The 12,080-nt window shown below is 37.0% G+C and overlaps 1 protein-coding gene and 1 non-coding gene across 2 annotated transcripts; one reads left to right on the top strand and one right to left on the bottom strand.

The window, feature by feature from the left end:
• Positions 1-1,664: 1,664 nt before the first annotated feature.
• LOC144709026 (small nucleolar RNA snoR135) lies at positions 1,665-1,830 on the top strand. The gene has a single exon (XR_013582961.1). It is a non-coding gene; the product is annotated as a small nucleolar RNA snoR135 (small nucleolar RNA).
• Positions 1,831-9,172: 7,342 nt separating this feature from the next.
• On the bottom strand, positions 9,173-10,754 carry LOC144708727 (uncharacterized). The gene is made up of 2 exons (XM_078582151.1): positions 10,593-10,754; positions 9,173-9,560 (listed from the first exon to the last, which is right to left on the bottom strand). Exons 1-2 carry the CDS (start codon positions 10,681-10,683, stop codon positions 9,316-9,318), a joined length of 336 nt encoding a protein of 111 aa, XP_078438277.1. The 5' UTR covers positions 10,684-10,754; the 3' UTR covers positions 9,173-9,315.
• Positions 10,755-12,080: the final 1,326 nt, after the last annotated feature.

Genomic DNA, 12,080 nt, shown 5'->3' with positions numbered 1-12,080 from the left:
CATGCTTTGTAGATTGTGTTGCGCAGATCAAATGCTCTGTCTCATATTTATTTTTAGCTCTTTTTTTCAAGATCCATTCAGTTCCAGCTATTTAATATTTTTACACGATATAACATTTTTTATTTCCATTTACATGTTCCATTTCATCCTTTCTTCCCAGATCATAGCCTATATCAGTTAAAAATCCGATCAGATATAGGTCTCAATGTGAGACATAAAGACATCAGTATAACATAACACTCTGAATGGTGAGCAAAAAATACTTTGTAGCGACCGCGAGAATGACGATTGGCTCGCAGAACTTATTAATAGCGTAGCGCCAGCTAGGGAGAAGGAACAGCGAGTACCAAATCCAGTCGAGGAATTGGAGGCCTATCTACAGTCAAGGGATAAGAAGGACAACGAGACAACATTGGGATGGTGGGCACGCATAGGCACACGAACCTACCCACGACTTTTTGCCTTTGCACAGGAGTTTCTCTTAATATGTGCAACCACTGCCCTAGCAGAACGTTTATTCTCCGTGGGACGTGCAGTCATCACTTTCAAGCAGGCACGTCTTAATGCTGAAAGCATTAAGCTCCTGGTCACAGTCAAGTATTGGTTATGTGGCGAGAATGCTCATGTGTGCGATGAAGACAGTGCGAATGACATTTCTAACAATGAAAACTAGTGTAAGTCAGTACTCTTACTTTACTTCTATCGATCCAATCTTCTAATGTAATTTTTCTGGTTAAATTTTTTGCAGCAGCAATAATTTTTGGAGATTCTGGTTTACTTGCAGCACCAACTGATGTCTTCCCCCAGTGCAGGTACATTTTTTTGAGATTCTCGTTTACTTTTACTAGTTAACTTCTATCAATCCAATCTTATAACCAATGAGTTCACCGTCTAGTTCTGGATCTGCCCTTATCTCAGTGATTCACAGAACATTTTATTTCTCACTAATTTAGGGTTATATCATTCAATTGATTAGCTATATATTCCCCCGGATCGGCGGGACATGTGATTTTGGAATGGTTTAAGTGCATCAAATTAAGTATTCGTATGGGTTTATAACCAACTGTTCATTATCTAATTTTTCTTCTATTCTACATAGACAAAGGCCTAAAGTAATGAAGAGGATGAGGCTACAACAAGGACATCGATAGAAAGAGGAAATGCATCATTTCTTCCTCTTATGAAAAAATGGCAAATACGCTGGAGCTTCATCATTTACAATTCACGAATATTGCATTTACAACTGCCTCACATTGTGTAATGTCTTTCCTTGTCTGTAAAATTCTGCAGTGACTCGCATATATTATTAGCTTGTGTTATTCATTTTCTTTCATCATTCAGTTATCTATTGATGTTGTCCCCCTGCTTCTTCATGCGTTCACTTCTGGTCAAGGGGCTGTAAAGCTGAATTCTGACGTGTGCCCATGTAAATTTATCCTTCTTTCATCTGAAAAAATAAGGGTAATATGTACGTGGGTTCCATTGAAAATGCATTGAAAATCATCTTGCAAACATCCCCCTTTTCAATCGCATTTCTTGCTTACCCATAATACGGATCAATTCCAACCATCGATATTCTCTCTATTTATTTCTCCTGTCAAGTGCTTAAAACCGAAACTATGATTCAAGCTCTGTCCTATGTACCTTTTCTGTTGTGAACTCCTGCTGCAGGACAGTGTGAATCGACGCTTTGCTCATTATCATGCAATTACAATCGAAAATGTGACATGCAAAATGGATTATTTTTTCCTGAGAAAGAATAAGGAAAAGATGGGCAGTAGGTTTCCGAATTGCGATTGGAAATTATCGACAATCATCTTTCCCACATCCCTTCCGTCAACTTAGATGCTTTGTTCCCGATTGATTTGGATATTTGCTGATCAGCTCCTATGTTTTCTTTTGATGTCTCGTGTTTATTCCCTCATGATATTTCAAATTAAAGAGAAGCTCTACCTGTCACTATCTGCTATGTGGTTACATGTCTCAGATCAATACACTGCACTTGGAACCTTCCATGCTAAGAGTTTTTTTCTAAATAGGAGGCTTGAAGTAGCATGCTAATTTTAAAGCATCAAATTCTACGGATAGAATAACTGTCCTTTTATTTTTTCAGTGTACGTATCCTTTTTATTAGGTAATCGTTCAGCTTCTCTAACTACAAATTTTTAACCCGAAAACAAATTATTCAATTCTATAAGAGACTGCGTCAATAAATTCTTAATTAAAAAATAATTTCTTGCATTCCCCGGGAAAAAATTAATTACTGAAATGTATTTAAAAAACAATTAAATGTCTTAACTTTTCTGTCACCAAATTAATTATTACATTCAAAATTTCACATTAAAACAATTAATTACTAAATTCCTTTCAAGAAAAAAGACACTAAGTATTAAAAATTTCAATCAAGAACTTAATTATTAAATTATTTATATTCCCAATTTTATGGCATTACTTTGATTATCCCAACATATTAAATTATAAGTCACAAAATCCTTCATTTTTTCCAACAATATATTAATTCATGAAATTATTATATTCATAATTCCCATTATTCAAATGCAATTACAAATTTTTAATCCGTAAACAATTCTTCAATTTTATTAAAGAATGGTCACTAAATCCTTAAAAAAAAATTCACACACTTCCCTGGCAACAAATTAATTATTGAAATGCATCTTATAAAACAATAAAGTTAATTATTGAAATGTATTTAATAGAACAATAAAATTCCTTATTTAAATGTAATTAATATAATAATAAGACAATAAAAATGTATTAAAAAATGCATTAAAAACCCATCACGACGTCATCCGAGACGGATCTTTCATCAGGTCACACATCTGGGCTCACACGCGCATCACACAAGCGCACGTAGGTGCGCAATCTATATCACACACGCAAGTACGCGCACTCATGAACACGCGTGCCCGGGCGCTCTTATTGTTAATTACTATTAAAATAATAATTAATGCGACTATCCTCTCACCGTCACCGTCACGTCATTCGTCGTGTGATCGTTACAGTGACGTGTGACGTGACGGATGATGTTTGCCGATCCCTACCAATTGAGGACCAGCACAAGAGTCTCAAAAAACTATTTTGATTTGTTATTCCAATATTATTTGTTGTTATGGGTACCAATGCATTGGATCTAATGTTTGGATAATTCTCAAAAGCTATTTGATCATTCTTACAAAGGTCTTTTGTCTAGTGTTGGGATATGAGCGTGGGTTCATCATCCCATGCAATCAACCTCATTACGATATATATACTACTCAACCAATCTAAAAATAACCTACTTTAGGTTCATCGATCTTTCAGGTCCAACACTCCTCCTTACATACCCAAAAATAGTATCTAATTATATAAATACAAATGAAATGTAACATTTATGAAAATAATATCATATTAATTATCTGATAAAGCAAAACATAATTATCATGAAGATGGATAAAGGAATAATCATCTAGGCAACATAAAATGCTTGTAGAAATTTGATAGATTTGTTTATAATATTAAACTTTAATTTAGAAACTTTCTTGAAAAAAGATTTTCTAATATTTATTTTTGAAGTGAATTGAATGAATGACATAATTATATTGAATCGTTCATGATAAATTATAATTTCAAATTTTTGAATTACAATTTGCTAAAGACAATACCTACAAAATGTATATTTGATACTTATATCAAATGTATATTTGATATTTTTATGAAAATTGAATCATTTTACACTTAATTACTTACCTAAGAAATTTATGTTTTAACAATATGGGAGTTTTCTGGTTTGTAATAAATTACTTAAAAGGCATTGATGTATCAAAATCTATGTTCACTGTGTACTCAATACTTAGTACAAAATGTGTCTATAAAAAATCAAAGTTCTGGACAAATGGCGCAAGTCATTACCTGTGATATGTACGGTGTGGCATCTCTTGATGACCATTAAATAATCATATTATTCTTTTGCACTGCCTTCATAAGCCTTGTTGGCCACCACATAGTCCCTACAATTGATAAGGCACCCACCATGTGTGACAGACAACCAGAGTTTGAGTGAAATAAGTCCTTTCAATGCTCTGATTTATGCAACAATATGAATAAAATTTTCCTAAGTATAGGGTAAGGGTTCAATCTACAAAAAGCATGTAATGACAGAACAAATTGAAATTCTAATAGTTTCTAAAATAGTATTTTAGGGAGCTGGATTTTTAACAAATGTCTAAAGAGTAAAGTCAATAAAATGAAGTAATGAAAACTATTTTCAATAAATGAAATAAATATTTAACTGAAATAAATAACTGGTTTGTTTCCAATAAGTTATAAAAATAAATTATGAGTTTGAAGGACTGTTTGGGATTTTTTACGGCAAGAAATAAATTTTTAAGACAAATTGAACATTAGGCAACGTTCCCCAAAAAAATTTATCTAGAGCTGCCCTGGCTGATGCACAAATTGGAAGCAACGACATAACGTTGTGTGACAGAATTGTGGACTAAGGGTTGGAGAATGAAAAATGTTGTAACTTTTACTACATGAGTTATTTTTTAGCGCCGTTTGATGCGTTGGAAAGCTTGAATTCTAAGGTGGCGCTAAATATTTTTAAAAAAAGACAGATAAAAAAAGAAAATTTAGGTCAAACACTGAGGAGATTCATTAATTCTTATTGTTCTCCAAAAATCTTGGTCACCCTTGAACTCTCTCTCCCATAGTATTTTAGAACAACAAAGGGTCAAGAAAATCTGTTGCACTAAGGCATCTTAGTTGGGAAAAAATCTAAGATGGGATACAAAGAGATGACAGGTGCCCTGAATCTCTGAGCTACAGGATTTGATTCCAAGGGTTTGGAGGGCTAGGATTACTTTATTTCCAGCCAGGATTCATGTTTCCTCCCTACCAGCTTTGAAACCAAGGCTTTAAAATTCAAATTGTGCGTTAAATCCACAATTTTACATCAAGTTGTCGTGATTCTAAAAGAGGTTTGAATGGGCCTCTCTAGTGAGGTTCTGGTTTATAGGGTGTCTTGTTGTCATATATGGGATGGGTGTGTTCTTTCCCTCTCATATATTTCAAATTAACCTTTTTGTTTCCCTACATCGCATAGTTCAAAAAAAATCCAAGAAGATGTGAGAAATCCACTTGAATATAAGAATCCAAGTGAGTTTAGTCTAAAAACTCAATACAAAACATATAAATAGATCTTAGGAAAAGATATCATAGCTTTCTCACTTTATCTATAGAGAATTAATAATCCAAGTAAAAAAATTAAAAATAAGGGGTGAAAAAGAATAGTAAAAGTAGAATTTTATTGATCTAATTTGGTATATTATTAGGGCCATGATAGTGGCTGTTGATAACATGATAAATTTATCAATTAATACATGTTATTTTATGAATAACATTATAATTATACGGTTAGATGTATTATGTTATTGCTTAAAGTCCTTGAATATTTCGGAAATTTATATAAATATAAATTTATGCACATTTTGCGCATTTTAACCAACCTTGCTTGTTGTTTTCTATGTCAAGAATTTTACTGCTGAGAAATATTTTAAAGTCTCATTGGTGTAGAAAATCAGATAAATTAAATGCAGTGATGGTCAATGAGCAGGAAAATTTCATGTTGTCTTTAGAGATATTTCTTTGGGATCATTGCCCAAAACAATTATTGTAACTATAATTTCATAATTCTAAATAACAATGGTGACATGAACCTTTGAATTTCGACATCAGTGGGTAACATTTTTTTACAGAATTGGGTGAAGTCCAGTTTGAGCATCAAGGGTTGCATAGGACATTCACATTACATGTCATCTGGCAAAAAGATGTGACCAACCACGAAACCTCTTGGTTGCATCTGCTGGCATATCTTCATCAGGACTTTGATCAATGCAGACTGCTGGCATCTATAGCCTTACATTTCGTAATGGGTTGTGTAATGTATTTTGGCACACTAGTTGTAGTTTGGGCATTGATTGGGTATATTTGAGCCATTAAAATACCCAGCATTTAGACATGTCCACATAGTCATTAAGCCATTCGTATTGTCCCCATATTCTTGAATAATACTGCCAATTAGTCATAAGGAGCTTCTCATCATGCAACTGACATAGAGATGGGAGAGGGGAGAGCACTCAAGAAGTGAGGAGATAAAGTTGGGCTTCCAAATATTTATTCCAGGGTAAACATTTATCGGTGCTTCCTCCTATTTATAGTAAACAATATTTTATCATAACCCACACAACTTTAATGATACTTTCTGATATCAAATAAATTATGAGTATGGACCCTAAGACACATATGAAACTTGTGTAAAACTCTAGGGTTCTAATAATACTTTATTATCAAACCTTGATTAATTACTTATGCTTACTGATAGATTAATTAATCATAGTTCTATTCAATATAATCAATAGGTTGAGCTGCAAGCAAATGGGGTGCCAAGCCACAAATTCTCATTTAGAATGTACAGAGCAGAATGCCAGATATTTCATCAAGTATTACTATCATCAGATATACTATGATTTTATTTTCTCCAGTGTAATCTTTTTAGAATGACTAAAGATACTTTGTGATATTCTTAGAACGAGTTCAGGTATTTTTAACTCTTAAACCATAATATGGTAGTCTAATTAGTACTAATTCACGATGTAACTTTTGGAAATCATCTTCTCTAAAAATTGAGAAACCCTAACCAGAGATAACATTTTCCTGGAGTCAAACTCCTCTTAGCCCGAGCGCATCCCAAGTTATCATACAATCATCCCATTGTATTATTAACCATATTTCTACATCTAATCATATAGATTTTTAATATAGTTGGAAATAGTTTGTGAGAACATCATAAATGCATTATGTTATATTTGGGTTTTGAATTATTATTCTTCAGGTTATCACCTTATTGTCTAGATTTATTAAACTTCATACATTACTCATAAGTATCTGTTTCTACACATCATGGGAATTTATAACCATTCATGCTTGAATTGGAGTTCTATCAGTTATATTACTGATTAGTACCTTCTCGATCCATGTGAGTTTATTTTCCAATAATGAAATAGTTGGAGCTAATTTTCTAGATGATTGGACTTAAAAGGGTGAAATATGGTTTTGGGATTTGAAATGAAAAATCAGAACTACCTGGTCCTTGACTAGGTCTAACTACGTAGAACTTAAATATTTCCTTAAAGAGGGCATGAAAAGTTTAGAAGAAGATGTCAGACTTACTTACAAAGGAAACAAAAATTGTGAGGAAAGGGAATTGAAAATTATGAAGTGATATCTTATTATTTCCCCAGTGTTTAATTATCTATATGTATCTATATATATCTATATATATATAGATACATCTATTTTTCGCGATCCTAGAATTTATCCAGAAAATGGTTGCTAGTAGGTCACAGCTATTGTGGATCCAGGTTGTTCAGCAAGCTAAATGTGACTTTTCGAAAACCTAAAAATGACTAATCCTGGAATAGTACAAGGCACTAGCCTTTAGAGCAATATTGAGGCTATGGGAGATCAAAATTAAGATTCATGAAACTTATATTCTTGTTATTTTAATTATTTTGTCCTCAACCGTTCATTTTTATTCTCAATTGGCTAATATCCCTCGCTGTCTCTCCAAAATACTCTGTTTCCCTCCAAAAAACATCCACTATGTCCGTAGTTTGTGTCCCAAATAAATCATAAAAGAACTTGACCACTGTCATTTCCAAATTTCATCTCCATCAGACCATTCAATATTTATTCACGTACTACCTCTATCTCTTCATCTCTCCTAGTTCGTCTCTCTAGGATCAATTTATTTAGCTCTCTAGACCCCCTCTACACAACTAGTTTCTCTTTTTTAAAATATCCTTATTTTCATCTCCAAACACTTACTCCAATATCCTTTGTCACCTGTGGAGACCATAAAATAACATGCACACCTCTCCGCCACCGGTCTATGCAGGGGTCAGAGCACACCCAAAGGTCAAGGCGTAGAAGGCAAGTCATGTGAATGTGACCTCGTTACAAGAAGTGCGCAGGCAAGTAGATTGGTGAACAATGTATCGTTTGGATTAGAATTTACGAAGTAGATCTGAACAAAGAGAGATCACCGTGCTTCCACGCTAAGGAGAGGTTTGAACAAGTCGACAGTTCTAGAAATATTTGCCTTGCTGTATAAAATGTTTCCATAATACTCCAAATTTAACGAGCAAGATGACTGCATACAGGAGGCTTGTCTACGTCCAGAGTAATGATAAACAGACTCAGATGAACCGACACAGAGGTGTTCGACATTACATACTACACAAGGTAACAAGACTCTGTGCGACAGTTACATGAGGGACACAGATTGTGGATGGAACAATGAAATGTGTTTGTGGATAGAGATTGAAGGAAATGTGTTTGATCAGGCTAGGAAAATCCTAGCTTTGATACCATGTGGACCAAGCAGACAATATTTGATGCAAGAAATAAAGGGCGGTTACATGGTCCTATATAGGCCAAGGAGAGACCAAGAGAAATAGAACCAAAGTGGGCTGAATGGCCCAGTCGAAATGGGCCAGTCTTTCTCTCTTACAATAACTCTCTCCCCTTCTCTTATCAATCTATCTCTCCCTCTTTCTCTATCTTTAACTGTCGTACTATAACTCTTTAATTTTTTTTCGGGATAATACTATGAAAGAGCCCCAACTTTCAGTTTTGTAAAGATTGTAGCCCGAACTTTCAACTTTGTAAAAAAAATAGCCCCGACGAATGAGACGTCGCCATTTGGCGTCGAATTCTTTTTCCCCACCTCCGGTCAAAGGGTGACGCGGCGGCCACCGTGGCGCCCAGGTGGACTCCACGGTGGCATCCGCGTCACCGCGTGACCGCGGACGACGCCGTGGAGTCCGTCCGCCCACGCCGCCGCCCGTCTCCTTCTCCCGCCGCCGGCCGAATTCGTCGGCCGCCGCCGCCCGCATCCGGCCGCCGCGTCACCCTTTGACCGGAGGTGGGGGAAAAAAAAATTCGACGGGAAATGGCGACGTCTCATTCGTCGGGGCTATTTTTTTTACAAAGTTGAAAGTTCGGGCTACAATCTTTACAAAACTGAAAGTTGGGGCTCTTTCATAGTATTATCCCTTTTTTTTCTCAACTCTTCTCTCTCTATTACTCTCTTCCCCCTTACTATAGGTCATTTTGTCTCTGTCTTCAACGATTTTTCCATAGAATCACAACCAAACAAGCTAACAAAGGCAACACTAATGGGTACAGAAACCAACGTGCGCCTCTCAAAGAAGGCGCCTTATTTCTTCAATAACACACAGACGCCGTCTTCTTTCACTGGTGGTTGCCCTCGGAGGCCATAGCCTCTTTCTTGCTGCAGCACCTGCACATGCGCCTGTACCTATCACAGCAGGTGTATCTGCACCGGCCCCACGGAGGGTAATTTCTACCCGGCTGAGGATACCCTCCTCGGCCCGGATATCCCCCTCTTCCTGGATATCCCCCTTGGCCAGGATAACCCCCACCTCTATTCCCTGGGTAAGGATTGCCCCCGCCGCCCCACTGGTCGACGTCCGCCTCTGCAAAAACAGCAAGGTAATCCAAGCGTAAATTTTTGAAGAGAGACGAGAAGGAAAAATGAAGAATTTATAAGATTTTACAAGTATTTTGCAAGAAGTAGCTTGGAAATCGTTGTATTTTGCAAGAACTCACGCACAGGTTGGTTTGTATTTAAGAGCAGTGTAATAGTATGGAATGGTCTGTTTCCTTATTGTGAAATAATTTAATACGCGCGATTATAATTTCCTATCTTGGTTGAATCTTGGCTATTAGTTCATCAAATCTATGTTTAATGGTGTCCAACTATCAGTGGTCTTATATTGAATCCTACCCATCTACTAGTCGGATGACTGATAACTGATTGGATACTGTTCGTTCCGTTTTTGTCATCCATGATCGTCATGCGTCTTTGAAATCTTCATCTTCATCGGCTTTCATTCTCGATACAAACTCGTCATTCTCAAATATAACGAGAGAGTCAAGTGGATGGACACGGACGGGAAGACGAAAAGTTGTGTAAAATATCTTTGGAATAAAAAAGTTTCAGACGGTTGAAAACTGGAGGAAAATCTTTGAACGAAGATGATTTGGCAGTCTACCAGATTGAAGCAAGAAAATCTTCATAAGTTAACCGTCCCATTGGCGTCAACTTAATGAGAAATTTTAGATGAACGGATGATGTGTCCGTCAAGGCGGAGTCGCCATATTATTGTTGAAAATCAGTGACAAACGTCAAAGTCATGGACAATGGATGAAATTTTTAACTCAACTGGAGTGTGACGTTGACATCGCCATCCACAAATCGTACTTGCTGGATTGAGGATAACGAAATGATTATCGTCTTTCGTCATCCTCAGATTAACCTCGCTCTAGTAAAGACAGAAGTTGACGATGCCGTCATCCTTTCTTGTTTCCTCGTTCTTGAGAAGAGAAAGAACGCGAGATCGTCATGTTCATTCAACCCAAGGTTTGATGACGTTGAGGATGACGATTTTCGTCGTCGTCCGCAAACACAAGAATCTGGGATGGAGAAGATGAAGGATATAACTCACTTGTTTCTTCTTTCTTGGCATCAACGGCGGAGGAGATGACGATCATGGCGAGGAGGAGAAGAGCCAGAAGAGGTAACACCTTGGAAGCCATGGATGGTTGTAAGGAGGAAAGAGAAGTAGAAGATGAGTATTATTCGATAAGGTTCTGCTGTATTTATAGTGATCTCGCCGTTGTACGATGCAATCCCCGGAGGCAGTGTGCGCTCAAGGTCAAACTTAAGTGGTTGGCGCGACGCGCCACATTAAAAGCCTGTACAGAGCGGTGCAGTATCTCCACTTCTGTCTCTTTGTTTCAGAGCGCGAGAGACGGTGGGTGAGATACTGGGAGAGAGTGTGTATGATTGAGATAGAGAGTAAATGATATAGAGAAAGAGATGGAGAGAGAGGCTGTGAGTAAGATAGAGAGATAGAGAGAGAAGCTATGGGTGAGTGAGGTTATGGGTGAGAGATAAAGAGAGAGAAAGGATTTGGGTGAGATAGAGAGAGATAGAAAGATGCTGGGGGCGACACAGAAAGAGAGCGGATCAGAAAAGTTAAAGCCTTATCTTTTTAAGGGATCCTTCAGTATGGGCTACGTGCCGAACTACGGCGGTGCGCCGACACGGTAACATGTGATCTGCCGTGGTGCAGTCCCAGATCCATGAAGTGTCGTGCTGGGAATCAATTCTTTCCGTGATGCATGCACACTTCTAGATTGACTAGACAATCCAACCGCCGTATCCACAAACTTGTACTATTATGCCTACTTAGTGTAACGATATATTATCTTTCTATGAACCTCTCTTCCTCTTTCTCGACAAACTTTGTAATTCATCGAAGCTTTTTCAAAGAGCTGATCTGTGGGTAAGTCGGTGCTGGGGTCAATCACTTTCCCAAACGTCGACAAGGGTCGATGCGTTGAAGTGGGTTCAGATTCATACTTAGAGATTAACGAGAAAGGCCGTTGATGTTGCCGGAAATATCAGCATTCATCGTCAACTCCAACGTCAATAGCTTGACGGTGGACGAGTGTTGAGCCTAATTCAGTTCTAATTGGGAGCTGGGCCGGAGACATAGTGTGTGTAGTCAACTTAGTCACAGATGTTTGTGTGGAAATGCGCTTAAGGTGATATAAATGTCCGACATTGTAAAATTGACGCGCATGCAATTCAATTAGAATAAGGACCACATCTGTAGGAACACCGACATGGCAATCGTGAGTGTGAAACGTTGACATTTTATCCTCGTATTGTTTGCACTGTAGTATCCCGTCGTTCAGACAATTAGAAAGAAATTCAAAGAAGCTATGTCTCGGAATATTTCTTTGAATATCTGAGTTCTGTTTCTGCCCAAGTTGATGAAGGCAAAAATCTTTGTCATCTGTTTATATGCTTGGGAATTGATGTTTTGTTTATGTACAATGTTGGTGAATTGGTGAACCATTCACGAACACATGGCAGAAGATAAAAAGGCATGCTCTAGTCGAAAGAAATGAGAAAAAATGCAGAA

This window comes from Wolffia australiana, chromosome 10 (genome assembly GCF_029677425.1).
Source record: "Wolffia australiana isolate 7733 chromosome 10, ASM2967742v1".
NCBI lineage: Eukaryota > Viridiplantae > Streptophyta > Magnoliopsida > Alismatales > Araceae > Wolffia > Wolffia australiana.
This window is presented reverse-complemented; position numbering and strand designations above follow the sequence as displayed.

Coding starts and splice junctions, on each gene's coding strand:
- LOC144708727 (XM_078582151.1), bottom strand. CDS start 10,683: ATGGCTTCCAAGGTGTTACCTCTTCTGGCTCTTCTCCTCCTCGCCATG. Junction 9,561..10,592: donor TGCCAAGAAAGAAGAAACAA/GTGAGTTATATC, acceptor CTGTTTTTGCAG/AGGCGGACGTCGACCAGTGG.